Raw genomic sequence first — 13,106 nt, 5'->3', positions numbered from 1 at the left:
TGTGTTTGTGTGTGGGTGTGTGTGTGTTCAAATAAGGAGGAATGACATGACTGAGATAAATATTAGTGAAGGCTAATTCAGTAGTGTTTTTGTGACAGCGTGGTGTGAGCCCAGCATGAACACAGACACCACTGTAAACCTCTGACAAGGTCCATTACACACACACGGACAGGCTGCTGTTCCTCTGGCTCTGAGCTTAAAGATACAAAGAGAGTGAAGGGATGGTGTTGCATTATAATACACACAGTAACAGTCGGATCTGTCTGACACGGTGGAGCAGAGAGAAAACCAGTGTCAGGACAGATACATAGGGCAGGTAGTTCATATGAGAATAACATATCGTATTCTCTGTTACGTCTTCTTAAACAACCATCTCTGATCTTTACAAGCTACATGGAAGAACAAAGCGTTGTTATCAATTTGTTCTTACATAGCCTTAACAAATCTGTTACTATTGAAATACGATCAAACATGCTATTTCCATGTGCTGTATTCTGTCTGCACATTGTAGCCCAGTCAGACAGACAATACCAGCTGCTGTCAGCAGGCCCACTAGGCTATAGCAGGCTATAGAGGGCTTCTGGGCTGGAATAATTGACCCCTTACTACCTTTGTCATTACACTTCCATTAGAGACACCTCCCACTGGCCTTATTAACTCGATGTGTTGCCCAATAACACTGCTTTCTTGGGCCACAGAGAGGATATATAGAGGATAGCTTGGTATCTGGGTAAAATCTAGATCAGTGGTAGAATAAATATATGTGTGTTAGACCTTCTGCCACTCCCTTCGTGAGATAATCATGCTTGCTCACATGCACACACAGTAAGGTACTCTTCAGAGATGTTCGGAGAGAAGGCTGGTTAGTGGTGAATAACATTACCTACTAATGACTATCTGTCTCCAACACAGACTGACTGTTCTGATAGACGCACATCTGAGATGTTCTGTACCCTTCTGTTTCACAACATATCCTTTATAATTACTAAAAAACTAAAAAACTAATAATAACTAAAAAACTAATAATAACTAAAAAAGTGCACTGTGGTGTGGTCTGTGTGTGTATGTGTGTGCACTACCATGGCTAGATCCATGCTTTAGTGCCTCCTGTTTTCTCCACAGCCATGTGGATGATTAACAGTGTTGAATATTTAATGTTGTCCAGCTGCTGTTCATCTGCAGGCCATTCTGAGTGACAGACAGACAGACAGACAGACAGACAGACAGACAGACAGACAGACAGACAGGCAGCCAGACAGACAGACAGACAGACAGACAGACAGACAGACAGACAGACAGACAGACAGACAGGCAGACAGACAGACAGACGACAGGCAGACAGACAGACAGACAGACAGACAGACAGACAGACAGACAGACAGACAGACAGACAGACAGACAGACAGGCAGGCAGACAGGCAGACAGGCAGACAGACAGGCAGGCAGGCAGACAGACAGACAGACAGACAGACAGACAGACAGACAGACAGACAGACAGACAGACAGACAGGCAGGCAGGCAGGCAGACAGGCAGACAGACATACAGACAGACAGACAGACAGACAGACAGATAGACAGACAGACAGACAGGGTCCCCAGAGACACACACATGGACTAGCTCCTGGCATCACGTTTCATGGGACAATTCAGTGGCCTTATGGTTAGAATGTCCGACTGAGACTGGAAGGTTGGAGTGGTCCTGTGGTTACAGTGTTTGCCCTGAGACTGGAAGGTTGGAGTGGTCCTGTGGTTACAGTGTTCACCCTGAGACTGGAAGGTTGGAGTTTGGTCCTGTGGTTACAGTGTTCGCCCTGAGACTGGAAGGTTGGAGTTTGGTCCTGTGGTTACAGTGTTTGCCCTGAGACTGGAAGGTTGGAGTGGTCCTGTGGTTACAGTGTTTGCCCTGAGACTGGAAGGTTGGAGTTTGGTCCTGTGGTTACAGTGTTCGCCCTGAGACTGGAAGGTTGGAGTTTGGTCCTGTGGTTACAGTGTTTGCCCTGAGACTGGAAGGTTGGAGTGGTCCTGTGGTTACAGTGTTTGCCCTGAGACTGGAAGGTTGGGAGTTTGGTCCCGGCCGAGTCACACCAGACTGTAAAAATAGGACCCAATGCGTCTCTGCTTGGCACTCAGCATTAAGGTTGATAGATTGGGGGTAAGGCCCTGCGATAGACTTGTGTCCTGTCCAGGGGGTGTATTAGTACATCAAGCTGCTTCACGCTACAGAAAGAGGAAATAGGCTCCTGCTCCTATGAGCCATCTGAGTGAGTGTGTGTATACGTGTGTACTGTACGTGTGTTGTTAATGGTTGTTTGCATTCTCCTTCATCTGCCCTACTCTATCCTCCAACCCCATCCTCCCTCAGATGATTCTGGAGGTTCAGTTGTATGTGAAAGGATGTGACTGCCCTGTGGGGAGCCTGCTCCTGAGCTGACAGAAATGGGGAGTTTCACCAACTGCCTTCACGTGAGATATCACTCTACAGATGTGACAGGGAAGCTAAGCTGTACTAGTAGGGGAAGGCATCAACGTGTCAACTGGGATGGTAGAAAATAAACTATTATCAGTCTTTGTGTAGGTATGTGGTTGGATGTATAAAAGCATTGTGTATGTGTGTGTGTGTATGTGTGGTGTTGTAGGGGAGATAAGGAACTTCCTGAACTGTCCAATTTCCTGTCCAATATTTGCCTTCTGCACTGAGCACTTTATCACATGAAAAGACAGAGAGAACCCCAATATCAGAGAGAGAGAGAGAGAGAGAGAGAGAAGAGTAAACAAGAAAGACAAAATAGACAGAAGAAGGGAGGGGGGAAGAGGGAAATGAGATCAATGAGATCATTTTTCCAAACAGAAGGAGGAACAGAACAGCACTCCGCTCCTCTCTACAAAAATAGAACACTTACAATGTTCCATGATGACACCTCCTGGTTCTAATGGCTCATTTAAAGGAGTGGGACCAGGCTCCAGCTATAGCATTTCCCACTAACAAGCTCAGACCAGCGCACACACACACACACACACACACACACACACACACACACACACACACACACACACACACACACACACACACACACACACACACACACACTTGTAGGCTCACGCTCAGAGCAGCAGAGAGAGGGAGACAGAGAAGACATACAAGACAGTACTCTTATAATTACCCAACACAGACAGACAGATCGCCTCATCTCCATAATGAGCCAGCAGAGCTGAAAGTCTTTATCTGACTCAAAGAAAAGGGACAGTCAAATAAGAAGTGCTAATGTTGTAGGATGAGCAGTAAAAACACAACTTAGACTGTCAAGGATGAAACCTAATTAGGCTCTTAGCTCTGGGCAAGGAATGACTGTGACTGAGAATGTCTACCAATTATCCATACAGATTCAGAACAATTCATTTTCTTTGCTATCTCAAAAACCATATAATAAAACTAGTGGAGCCGGTGGTGGATGGCAAGCTAAGGGAAAAATGGAACCTGCGTCCCGAGTAAGATGTGTGACATTTAGCCATATATCACCTGTGAAACAGACAGAGCCAGGGCTCGATTGGTCCAGTCTATGCTGCAGCAGCAGGGCCACAAAGGTAACAGTGTCACCACTAAGACACAAACAGCACTGACACATAGAGGAGAGAACATCCATCATACTCAGCCTCAACCCAGAGAGAGAAAGAGAGAAGGGGAGGGGGGGAAGAGAGGGGGCAGGTAGAGAGGGGAGAGGGGAGAGGGGAGAGGGGAGAGGGGAGGGAGGGGAGAGGGGAGAGGGGAGAGGGGAGAGGGGAGAGAGGAGGGAGGAGGGAGAGATGAGAGGGGTATGAAGAGAGGGGAGAGGGAAAGAGAGAGAGAGAGAGAGAGAGAGAGAGAGAGAGAGAGAGAGACAGAGAGAGAGAGAGAGGGAGGGAGGGAGGAAGGGAGGGAGGGAGGGAGAGAAGAGAGGGGGAGGTAGCAAGGTAGAGGGGGAGGGAGAGAGGAGAGGGGGAAGGATAGAGAGAGGGGAAAGAAAGAGAGAGAGGGGGGAGAGAGGGGGGAGAGAGGGGGCAGGGAGAGAGTGGGAGGCATAGAGGGAGAGAGGAGAGGGGAGAGAGGGAAGAGAGGGAAAGAGAGAGAGATTTTTCGAGGGAGGGAGAGAGGGAAGAGAGGGGGCGGGGAGAGAGGGGGAGGAAGAGAGGGAGAGGGGACAGGGGGAGAGGGAGGGAGTGAAGAGAGGGGGCGGGGAGAGAGGGAAAGGGAGGGAGGGGGCGAGAGAGAGCGGGAGAGAGAGAGAGGGAGGGAAGGAGGGATGAGAGGGGGCAGATAGAGAGGGCGAGGGGGAGGTAGAGGGAGGGAGGGAAGAGAGGGGGCAGGGAGAAAGGGGAGGTAGAGAGGGAGAGGGGGAGGATGAGAGGAGAGGGGAGAGGGAAAGAGAGAGAGACAGAGAGAGACAGAGAGAGAGAGAGGGGAAGGGAGGGAGGGAGGGAGGGAGGGAGGGAGGGAGGGAGGGAGGGAGGGAGGGAGGGAGGGAGGGAGGGGGCGGGGAGAGAGGGTGAGATAGAAAGGGGGAGGTAGTGAGGGAGAAGGGATAGGAGGAGGGAGAGAGGACAGGGGGAGGGAGAGAGAGGGAGAGGGTATGGAAGGGAGATGGGGAGAAAAAGTGAGGGTAGAGAGGGAGAGGGAAGAGGAAGAGGACTGAGAGAGGGAGAAAGCGGAAAGCAGAAAGCAGAAAGATAAATAAAGGGAGGCGAAGAGGAAAGAGAGGGAGAGTGGAAATGACAGATTGGAGAGTAGAGCTCGGCTGGTTTTCACTGACAACACAAGCATGTCAACAGTGACCTCCATAACCAGCCATCAGTCAAAGACACATCCAAAGAAAACAGAGCTGCCAGCATACTGAATCAAAGCAAAGATCCAGTATCTTCACAGTCCCTCACACACAGTCTAAAACCACATCTATAACCACAGTGTAAAATGGCTGTAATGTAAAACCACTGGGCCTACTGTACCTCTCATTGTCCACACTCCTGAATCCAGGCAGGATGTGTCTGAAGCTGGAGTTACGGTCCAGTTTCGGCTGGCTCTTAGTACGCTTTATAGAACCCTTCAGCCTCCGACTCAGAAAGCCCTGGAGAAAGTGAAAGAGGGAGAAAGAAGGGAATGAGAGAGAGAGAGAGAGAGATGGCAGAGAGAGAGAGAGGGAGCGAGAGAGAGAGAGAAACAGAGAGAGAGAGAGGATATGGTGGTTTAAGTCAATTTCACATACACATGGTTAGCAGATGTTAATGCGAGTGTAGCGAAATTCTTGGTGAGAGGGAGAGAAAGAGATGGCAGAGAGGGAGCGAGAGAGAGCAAATTAAGTGGAGAGAGAGAGAGAGAGAGAGAGGGGAGAGAGAGCGTGTTATGGTGTGTGTGTGTGTGTGTGTGTGTGTGTGTGTGTGTGTGTGTGTGAGAGAGAGAGAGAGGGGGTCAGAGGCAGGGGAAAGAACGACAGGGAGAGAGAAAGAGTGTGCGTGTGTGTGTGAGAGAGAGAGAGTGTGCGTGTGTGTGAGAGAGAGAAAGAGAGAGAGATTGAGAGAGAGAGGAGGAGAGAGGGATAGAGGTCATCAAGTACAACATAATGAAATAGGAAAGTATGAAATAAAAATGAATCAGTATATGTGATCCCAATCACTCCAATGTTACAGTAAAATGAATCAGTATATGTGATCCCAATCACTCCAATGTTACAGTAAAATGAATCAGTATATGTGATCCCAATCACTCCAATGTTACAGTAAAATGAATCAGTATATGTGATCCCAATCACTCCAATGTTACAGTAAAATGAATCAGTATATGTGATCCCAATCACTCCAATGTTACAGTAAAATGTAGCAGTATCTGTCCAGTGAATAAATGGTTATTAATATTGGCTTGCAGAGGGCTTGCAGAGGGCTTGAGAGGGCTTGAGAGGGCTTGCAGAGGACTTGAGAGGGCTTGAGAGTGGCTTGCAGAGGGCTTGCAGAGGGCTTGAGAGGGCTTGCAGAGGGCTTGAGAGGGCTTGAGAGGGCTTGCAGAGGGCTTGCAGAGGGCTTGAGAGGGCTTGCAGAGGGCTTGCAAGAGGGCTTGAGAGGGCTTGCAGAGGGCTTGCAGAGGGCTTGAGAGGGCTTGCAGAGGGCTTGCAGAGGGCTTGAGAGGGCTTGCAGAGGGCTTGAGAGGGCTTGAAGAGGGCTTGCAGAGGGCTTGAGAGGGCTTGCAGAGGGCTTGAGAGGGCTTGCAGAGGGCTTGAGAGGGCTTGCAGAGGGCTTGCAGAGGGCTTACAGAGGGCTTGAGAGGGCTTGCAGAGAGCTTGCAGAGGGCTTGCGAGGGCTTGAGAGGGCTTGAGAGGGCTTGAGAGGGCTTGAGAGGGCTTGCAGAGGGCTTGCAGAGGGCTTGAGAGGGCTTGCAGAGGGCTTGAGAGGGCTTGCAGAGGGCTTGCAGAGGGCTTGAGAGGGCTTGCAGAGGGCTTGAGAGGGCTTGCAGAGGGCTTGCAGAGGGCTTGAGAGGGCTTGCAGAGGGCTTGCAGAGGGCTTACAGAGGGCTTGAGAGGGCTTGCAGAGGGCTTGCAGAGGGCTTGAGAGGGCTTGAGAGGGCTTGAGAGGGCTTGCAGAGGGCTTGCAGAGGGCTTGAGAGGGCTTGCAGGGGGCTTGAGAGGGCTTGCAGAGGGCTTGCAGAGGGCTTGAGAGGGCTTGCAGAGGGATTGAGAGGGCTTGAGAGGGCTTGAGAGGGCTTGCAGAGGGCTTGCAGAGGGCTTGAGAGGGTTATAGAGAACCGTCTGAGACATTCCCTCAATGAGAATATTCACACTCACATTTGAATATACTGGCAATCAATCAGTCAGTCTATTATTTTTAGCTTTAGCTGCCATCCTTTCACCCAATCCCCTCTCTTTCACTCCTTCTCTCTCTGCACTTTTCTCAAGATCCTGCTCTGCCACATCTGCAGCCCAAGGCTGACTCCCCCAAGCTCCTCTCTGTTTCCATAGAAACTGTTGGCTGGAGAGAGAGAGAAAGAGAGAGAAAATGAGAGAGGGGTGTGGTGAATTAAAGACATGATGGAAACATAGCAAGTTTTTGGAGGAGAAGGAGAAAAAGCCTTGTGATTTCCAGCTTTACACAGCAGAGAAAGAGGAGAGAAGATAAATAGATCCCCACTGAGAGAGAGGAGATCAGAGGAGTCACTTCCCAGTGCCCCACAATCTATCTGAGGATAAGGGAGGGGAGAGAGGAGAAGGGGAGTCACTTCACAGTGCCCCACAATCTATCTGAGGATAAGGGAGGGGAGAGAGGAGATCAGTGGAGTCACTTCACAGTGCCCCACAATCTATCTGAGGATAAGGGAGGGGAGAGAGGAGATCAGAGGAGTCACTTCACAGTGCCCCACAATCTATCTGAGGATAAGGGAGGGGAGAGAGGAGATCAGAGGAGTCACTTCACAGTGCCCCACAATCTATCTGAGGATAAGGGAGGGGAGAGAGGAGATCAGAGGAGTCACTTCACAGTGCCCCTCAATCTATCTGAGGATAAGGGAGGGGAGAGAGGAGAAGGGGAGTCACTTCACAGTGCCCCACAATCTATCTGAGGATAAGGGAGGGGAGAGAGGAGATCAGAGGGGAAGAGGAGAAGGGGAGGGGGAAGAGGGAAGCGGAGGGGGAAGAGGGAAGGGGAGGGAGGGGAGAGAGGAGAAGGGGAGGGAGAAGAGGGAAGGGGAGGAAGGGGGAAGAGGAGGGGAGGGGGAGGGGGAAGAGGAGAAGGGGAGGGAGAGGGAAGAGGAGAAGGGGAGGAAGTGCAGAGAGGAGAAGGGGAGGAGGAAGAGGGAAGCGGAGGGGGAGGGGGAAGGGTAGGGAGGGGAGAGAGGAGAATTGGAGGGAGAAGAGGGAAGGGGAGTAAGGGCAGAGAGGAGAAGGGGAGGAGGAAGAGGGAAGCGGAGGGGGAGGGGGAAGGGGAGGGAGGGGAGAGAGGAGAAGGGGAGGGAGAAGAGGGAAGGGGAGGAAGGGGGAAGAGGAGAAGGGGAGGGGGAGGGGGAAGAGGGAAGGGGAGGGAGGGAGCGAGAAGAGGAGAAGGGGAGGGAGAGGGAAGAGGAGAAGGGGAGGAAGGGCAGAGAGGAGAAGGGGAGGAGGAAGAGGGAAAGGGGGGAAGAGGAGAAGGGAGGAAGGGGGAAGAGGAGAAGGGGAGGTAGGGGAAAGAGGAGAAGGGGAGGGCAAGAGGGAAGGGGAGGGGGAAGAGGGAAGGGGAGGGAGGGGAGAGAGGAAAAGGGGAGGTGGAAGAGGGAGGGGAGGGAGCGGGAAGAGGAGAAGGGGAGGGAGGGGGAAGAGGGGAGGGGTAGGGAGGGGGAAGAGGTGAAGGGGAGGGAGGGGGAAGAGGAGAGGGGGAGGGAGGGGGAAGATGTGAAGGGGAAGGGGGAAGGGGAGGGAGGGGGAAGAGGGGAAGGAGGGAAAGAGGGAAGGGAAGCGAGGGGAAGAGAGAAGGGGAGGGAGGGGAAAGAGGGAAGGGGAGGGGTAGAGGAGAGGGGGAGGGAGGGGGAATAGGGGAAGGGGAAGAGGGAAGGGGAGGGAGGGGTAAGAGGGGAAGGGGGACGAAGGAAGGGGAGGGGGGGAAGAGGGGAAGGGGAAGAAGGAAGGGGAGGGAGGGGGAAGAGGGGAGGGAGGGGGAAGAGGGAAGGGGAGGGAGGGGGAAGATTGGAAGGAGGGGAAGAGGGAAGGGGAGGGAGGGGGAAGATTGGAAGGAGGGGAAGAGGGAAGGGGAGGGAGGGGAAGAGAGAAGGGGAGGGAGGGGAAAGAGGGAAGGGGAAGAGGGAAGGGGAGGGAGGGGGTAGAGGAGAAGGGGAGGAAGGGAGAAGAAGGAAGGGGAGGGAGGGGGAGAGGAGTGTGTGTGTGTGTGTGTGTGTGTGTGTGTGTGTGTGTGTGTGTGTGTGTGTGTGTGTGTGTGTGTGTGTGTGTGTGTGTGTGTGTGTGTGTGTGTGTGTGTGTGTGTGTGGCATTGTGTTGTTCAGGTGGAGCAGCAAAAGGACAGTAATAATGTGAGTAGGTGTGGCCAGCTGATCACAGGGTTATTCTGATGATTCTAACCCGTCATTGGGTTGTCACTCTTCCAGTCACAGGAACATATTACATGCTACTTGAGATGCACAATGCACCAACACAGTTCCAGATATGGTAATAAAACATGTTGGTTGTGCTACAGCAGTCTTTTGATGTTTATCCAGTGATGTAAGATGAGGTAACCAAAACATTCCCACAGGTGCAGAGCTACATAGCCAGCTTTATCCCTCTAGCACACTCCAGCCAGCCTCTTCAAATCTCAATAGCTAAATGAATAGAGCTCCATCAGTCCTGATGGTTGGGAGGTCTAGACTACCCCACTGCTCTCCTCCTCTCCTCTCTTCCTTCTACTATCATTCTCTTCATCTTCTCTCCTCTCCTTTCCTCCTCTCCTCTCTTCCTTCTCCTATCATTCTCTTCATCTTCTCTCCTCTCTTCCTTCTCCTATCATTCTCTTCATCTTCTCTCCTCTCTTCCTTCTCCTATCATTCTCTTCATCTTCTCTCCTCTCTTCCTTCTCCTATCATTCTCTTCATCTTCTCCTCTCCTTTCCTCCTCTCCTCTCTTCCTTCTCCCATCATTCTCTTCATCTTCTCTCCTCTCCTTTCCTCCTCTCCTCTCTTCCTTCTCCTATCATTCTCTTCATCTTCTCTCCTCTCTTCCTTCTCCTATCATTCTCTTCATCTTCTCCTCTCCTTTCCTCCTCTCCTCTCTTCCTTCTCCCATCATTCTCTTCATCTTCTCTCCTCTCCTTTCCACCCAGCCATGATTTACCGGCTGAGGGATTAGCCCATATAAATATGTCATGCATCTGAGCGTCTGGGTTTGGCTGACTAGTGAACCTTGAGTGTGTGTGTGTGCTGAGTGTGTGCTGAGTGTGTATGTTTTTGGTTTTACTATCCTCACAATGATAGTGAAACATTTAAAATTCTCACATTTCGCCGGTTGCCTCAAGGTAAAAGGCTATTTTAGGTTTAGGGGTTAGGGATGGGTTACGGGTTAGGAATATGTTACGGGTTAGGCTTACGGTTTAGGGATATGGTTACAATTAGGGTTAGCATTTAGGTCTAGGCTTAAGAGTTAGGGTTAGATTTAGGTCTAGGTTTAAGAGTTAGGGTTAGATTTAGGTCTAGGGTTAATAGTTAGGGTTAGATTTAGGTCTAGGGTTAAGAGTTAGGGTTAGATTTAGGTCTAGGGTTAAGAGTTAGGGTTAGATGTAGGTCTAGGGTTAAGAGTTAGGGTTAGATTTAGGTCTAGGGTTAAGAGTTAGGGTTAGATTTAGGTCTAGGGTTAAGAGTTAGGGTTAGATTTAGGTCTAGGGTTAATAGTTAGGGTTAGATTTAGGTCTAGGGTTAAGAGTTAGGGTTAGATGTAGGTCTAGGGTTAAGAGTTAGGGTTAGATTTAGGTCTAGGGTTAAGAGTTAGGGTCAGGTTTAACACCCCTACTCTTATGAGGGATCTTTAGTGAACACAGAGTGCCAGGACACCCGTTTAATGTCCCATCCAAAATACCACACCCTACACAGGGGAATGTCCCCAATCACTGCCCTGGGGCATTGGGATAGTTTCTTTAGACCAGAGGAAAGGGTGCCTCCTACTGGCCCTCCAACACCACTTCCAGCAACATCTGGTCTCCCAACCAGGACCAACCCTGGCAAGCCAGCAATGGTATGCAGGGTGGTATGCTGCTGGTAATGTGGTTATCATAAATAAGGTAGTGAGTGAGACCGTTCACCTTGAATAGTTACCGCCTGGCAGTAATGATGTTGACATCTTCATTTAATACCACTGGCCAATCAGAATATTCACATCACATGTCTGTCTTACTAACAAGGAGGGAGAGAGAGAGGGAGAGGGGAGAGAGGTTCCCTCTCACATAGTGAACTCTCTCTCTCTCTCTCTCTCTCTCTCTCTCTCTCTCTCTCTCTCTCTCTCTCTCTCTCTCTATTTCTTTCTCTCTCTATGGGCCAGGACAAAGGCTACAGGTTATTTTTTAACTACTATTCATCCTTTCGCTTCCCTCTCTCAAACTTATATTTGATTTGTGTGTGTTGCACAGTGCACTAGTCATTCAGACAGGCACAGCAGTGGAGGACTATAGGAGAGGGCTAAGGCCATACAGAACAGCAGCCTATACTGTATTCTCCCACTCTGTTCAATACAACTGACTGGTACCTGTATCAGAACAGCATATATCTCACATCTGAGCCTCTGTGAACTAGGGACAGTACACTGCCCAGGTGAACCATCCATCTAGCTGCACCTGTCAATATCTTACACACACACACATACATACAGAAGAGAGGAGAGAGGAGAGGTGCGAAGAAAGAGGAGAGGGAATAAGTAGAGGTGAAAAAGGTAGAAAACTGAGAAAATTAAAGAAAGTGTGGGACAGAGAGGGATGAGCAAAGGGAGAGAGATAAATGGAAGAACAATAAGGAAATAAAGAGGAGCCAGAGCACAAAAAGAGCGGGATGGAGCCAGAATGAGCCAGAATGAGCCAGAATGAGATACACTGAGACAGAATGAGACAGAATGAGATGGAATGAGACAGAATGAGACGGAATGAGACAGAATGAGATGGAATGAGACAGAATGAGACGGAATGAGACGGAATGAGACAGAACGAGACAGAACGAGATAGAATGAGCCAGAATGAGCCAGAATGAGCCAGAATGAGATACAATGAGACAGAATGAGACAGAATGACACAGAACGAGACAGAATGAGATAGAATGAGACAGAATGAGATAGAATTAGCCAAAATGAGACGGAACGAGACGGAATGAGACGGAATGAGACAGAATGAGACAGAATGAGACAGAATGAGACAGAATGAGACGGAATGAGACAGAATGAGACGGAATGAGACAGAATGAGACTGAATGAGACTGAATGAGACAGAATGAGACGGAATGAGACGGAATGAGACGGAATGAGACAGAATGAGACGGAATGAGACAGAATGAGACGGAATGAGACGGAATGAGACGGAATGAGACGGAATGAGACGGAATGAGACGGAATGAGACAGAATGAGACGGAATGAGACGGAATGAGACGGAATGAGACGGAATGAGACGGAATGAGACGGAATGAGACAGAATGAGACGGAATGAGACGGAATGAGACGGAATGAGACAGAATGAGACGGAATGAGACGGAATGAGACAGAATGAGACGGAATGAGACGGAATGAGACGGAATGAGACGGAATGAGACAGAATGAGGGGAAAAGAAAGAAGAAGAATAAAACGAGCGACTAGAAAGGATGAAGGACAGAGGCATGTTCATTATGAGAGAGACGAAAAGAAAAGCATGCTAGAGAGAGGAATGAACAAGAGAGGAGTGAAATAAGGAGAAGGAGTGATGGCGAGCACAGTAAGGACCACCTCCCTCCTGCTATCTCCATGGCTCCTAAGTGTTATATAATAATCTGTGTGTGCTGGTTGGCATGCTGATCAGGCCATGTCACGATCTGCTTCTCTCTGACCCCATAGACCAGATCCATGTTAAATGTCCAATGCAGTTGTTTTTATCCTAACATCAAATGATTTCTGGGTAAAAATGAAGTACGTTACTGTGATTGTTTTCAGTTAAAATGTTGACCAAATAAACTAAAATGGTTTCTTAGCCATTTCTCAAGCAAGAATTTTGCTATGGCTGTCTGGGAGTGGTCTGTCTGGGAGTGGTCTGTCTGGGAGTGGTCTGTCTGGGAGTGGTCTGTCTGGGAGTGGTCTGAGTGGTGAGTGGAAAACTGAAATCTAGCTTTTATTTACAGAGCTGTTTGTTATTCTTATTTGTCTATTAGCTAATTCACCACCTAACTAATGATGTCACCAGGCAGGCCAAAACTCCAACCCAGGCAGACATTGTGTCAGTCTTTTCAAACAGCTCCTACACTAAAAGGGCATTATCAAAATGTCCAGAATTTGACAGTATTATTATTCATGAACCTGTTATGGATCAAACTGTTAAACGTTTTGCTCGTCGTGCGATATTCTCATAGATGATCAATACTTCCACACATTTTCAGACCCTGCACTTATCAAGAGGATCAAAACATGAACACATAAC

The 13,106-nt window shown here is 49.5% G+C and overlaps 1 protein-coding gene across 6 annotated transcripts in view; it reads right to left on the bottom strand.

Annotated features, from left to right (window-relative positions):
- LOC110522816 (disabled homolog 2-interacting protein) overlaps positions 1 to 13,106 on the bottom strand; it is a 277,388-nt gene that overhangs the window by 149,428 nt on the left and 114,854 nt on the right. For all 6 annotated transcript variants that reach the window (XM_036977016.2, XM_036977020.2, XM_036977017.2 and 3 more), the window contains exon 3: positions 4,978 to 5,096. In XM_036977016.2, the coding sequence (XP_036832911.1) occupies positions 4,978 to 5,096 (119 nt within the window). The remainder of the gene's footprint in view (positions 1 to 4,977; positions 5,097 to 13,106) is intronic.

The sequence above is a fragment of the Oncorhynchus mykiss genome, chromosome 5 (genome assembly GCF_057628025.1).
Source record: "Oncorhynchus mykiss isolate SJ-2025 chromosome 5, ASM5762802v1, whole genome shotgun sequence".
NCBI lineage: Eukaryota > Metazoa > Chordata > Actinopteri > Salmoniformes > Salmonidae > Oncorhynchus > Oncorhynchus mykiss.
The sequence above is the reverse complement of the archived record's forward strand: the minus strand, read 5'-3'. Positions and strand labels throughout refer to the sequence as shown.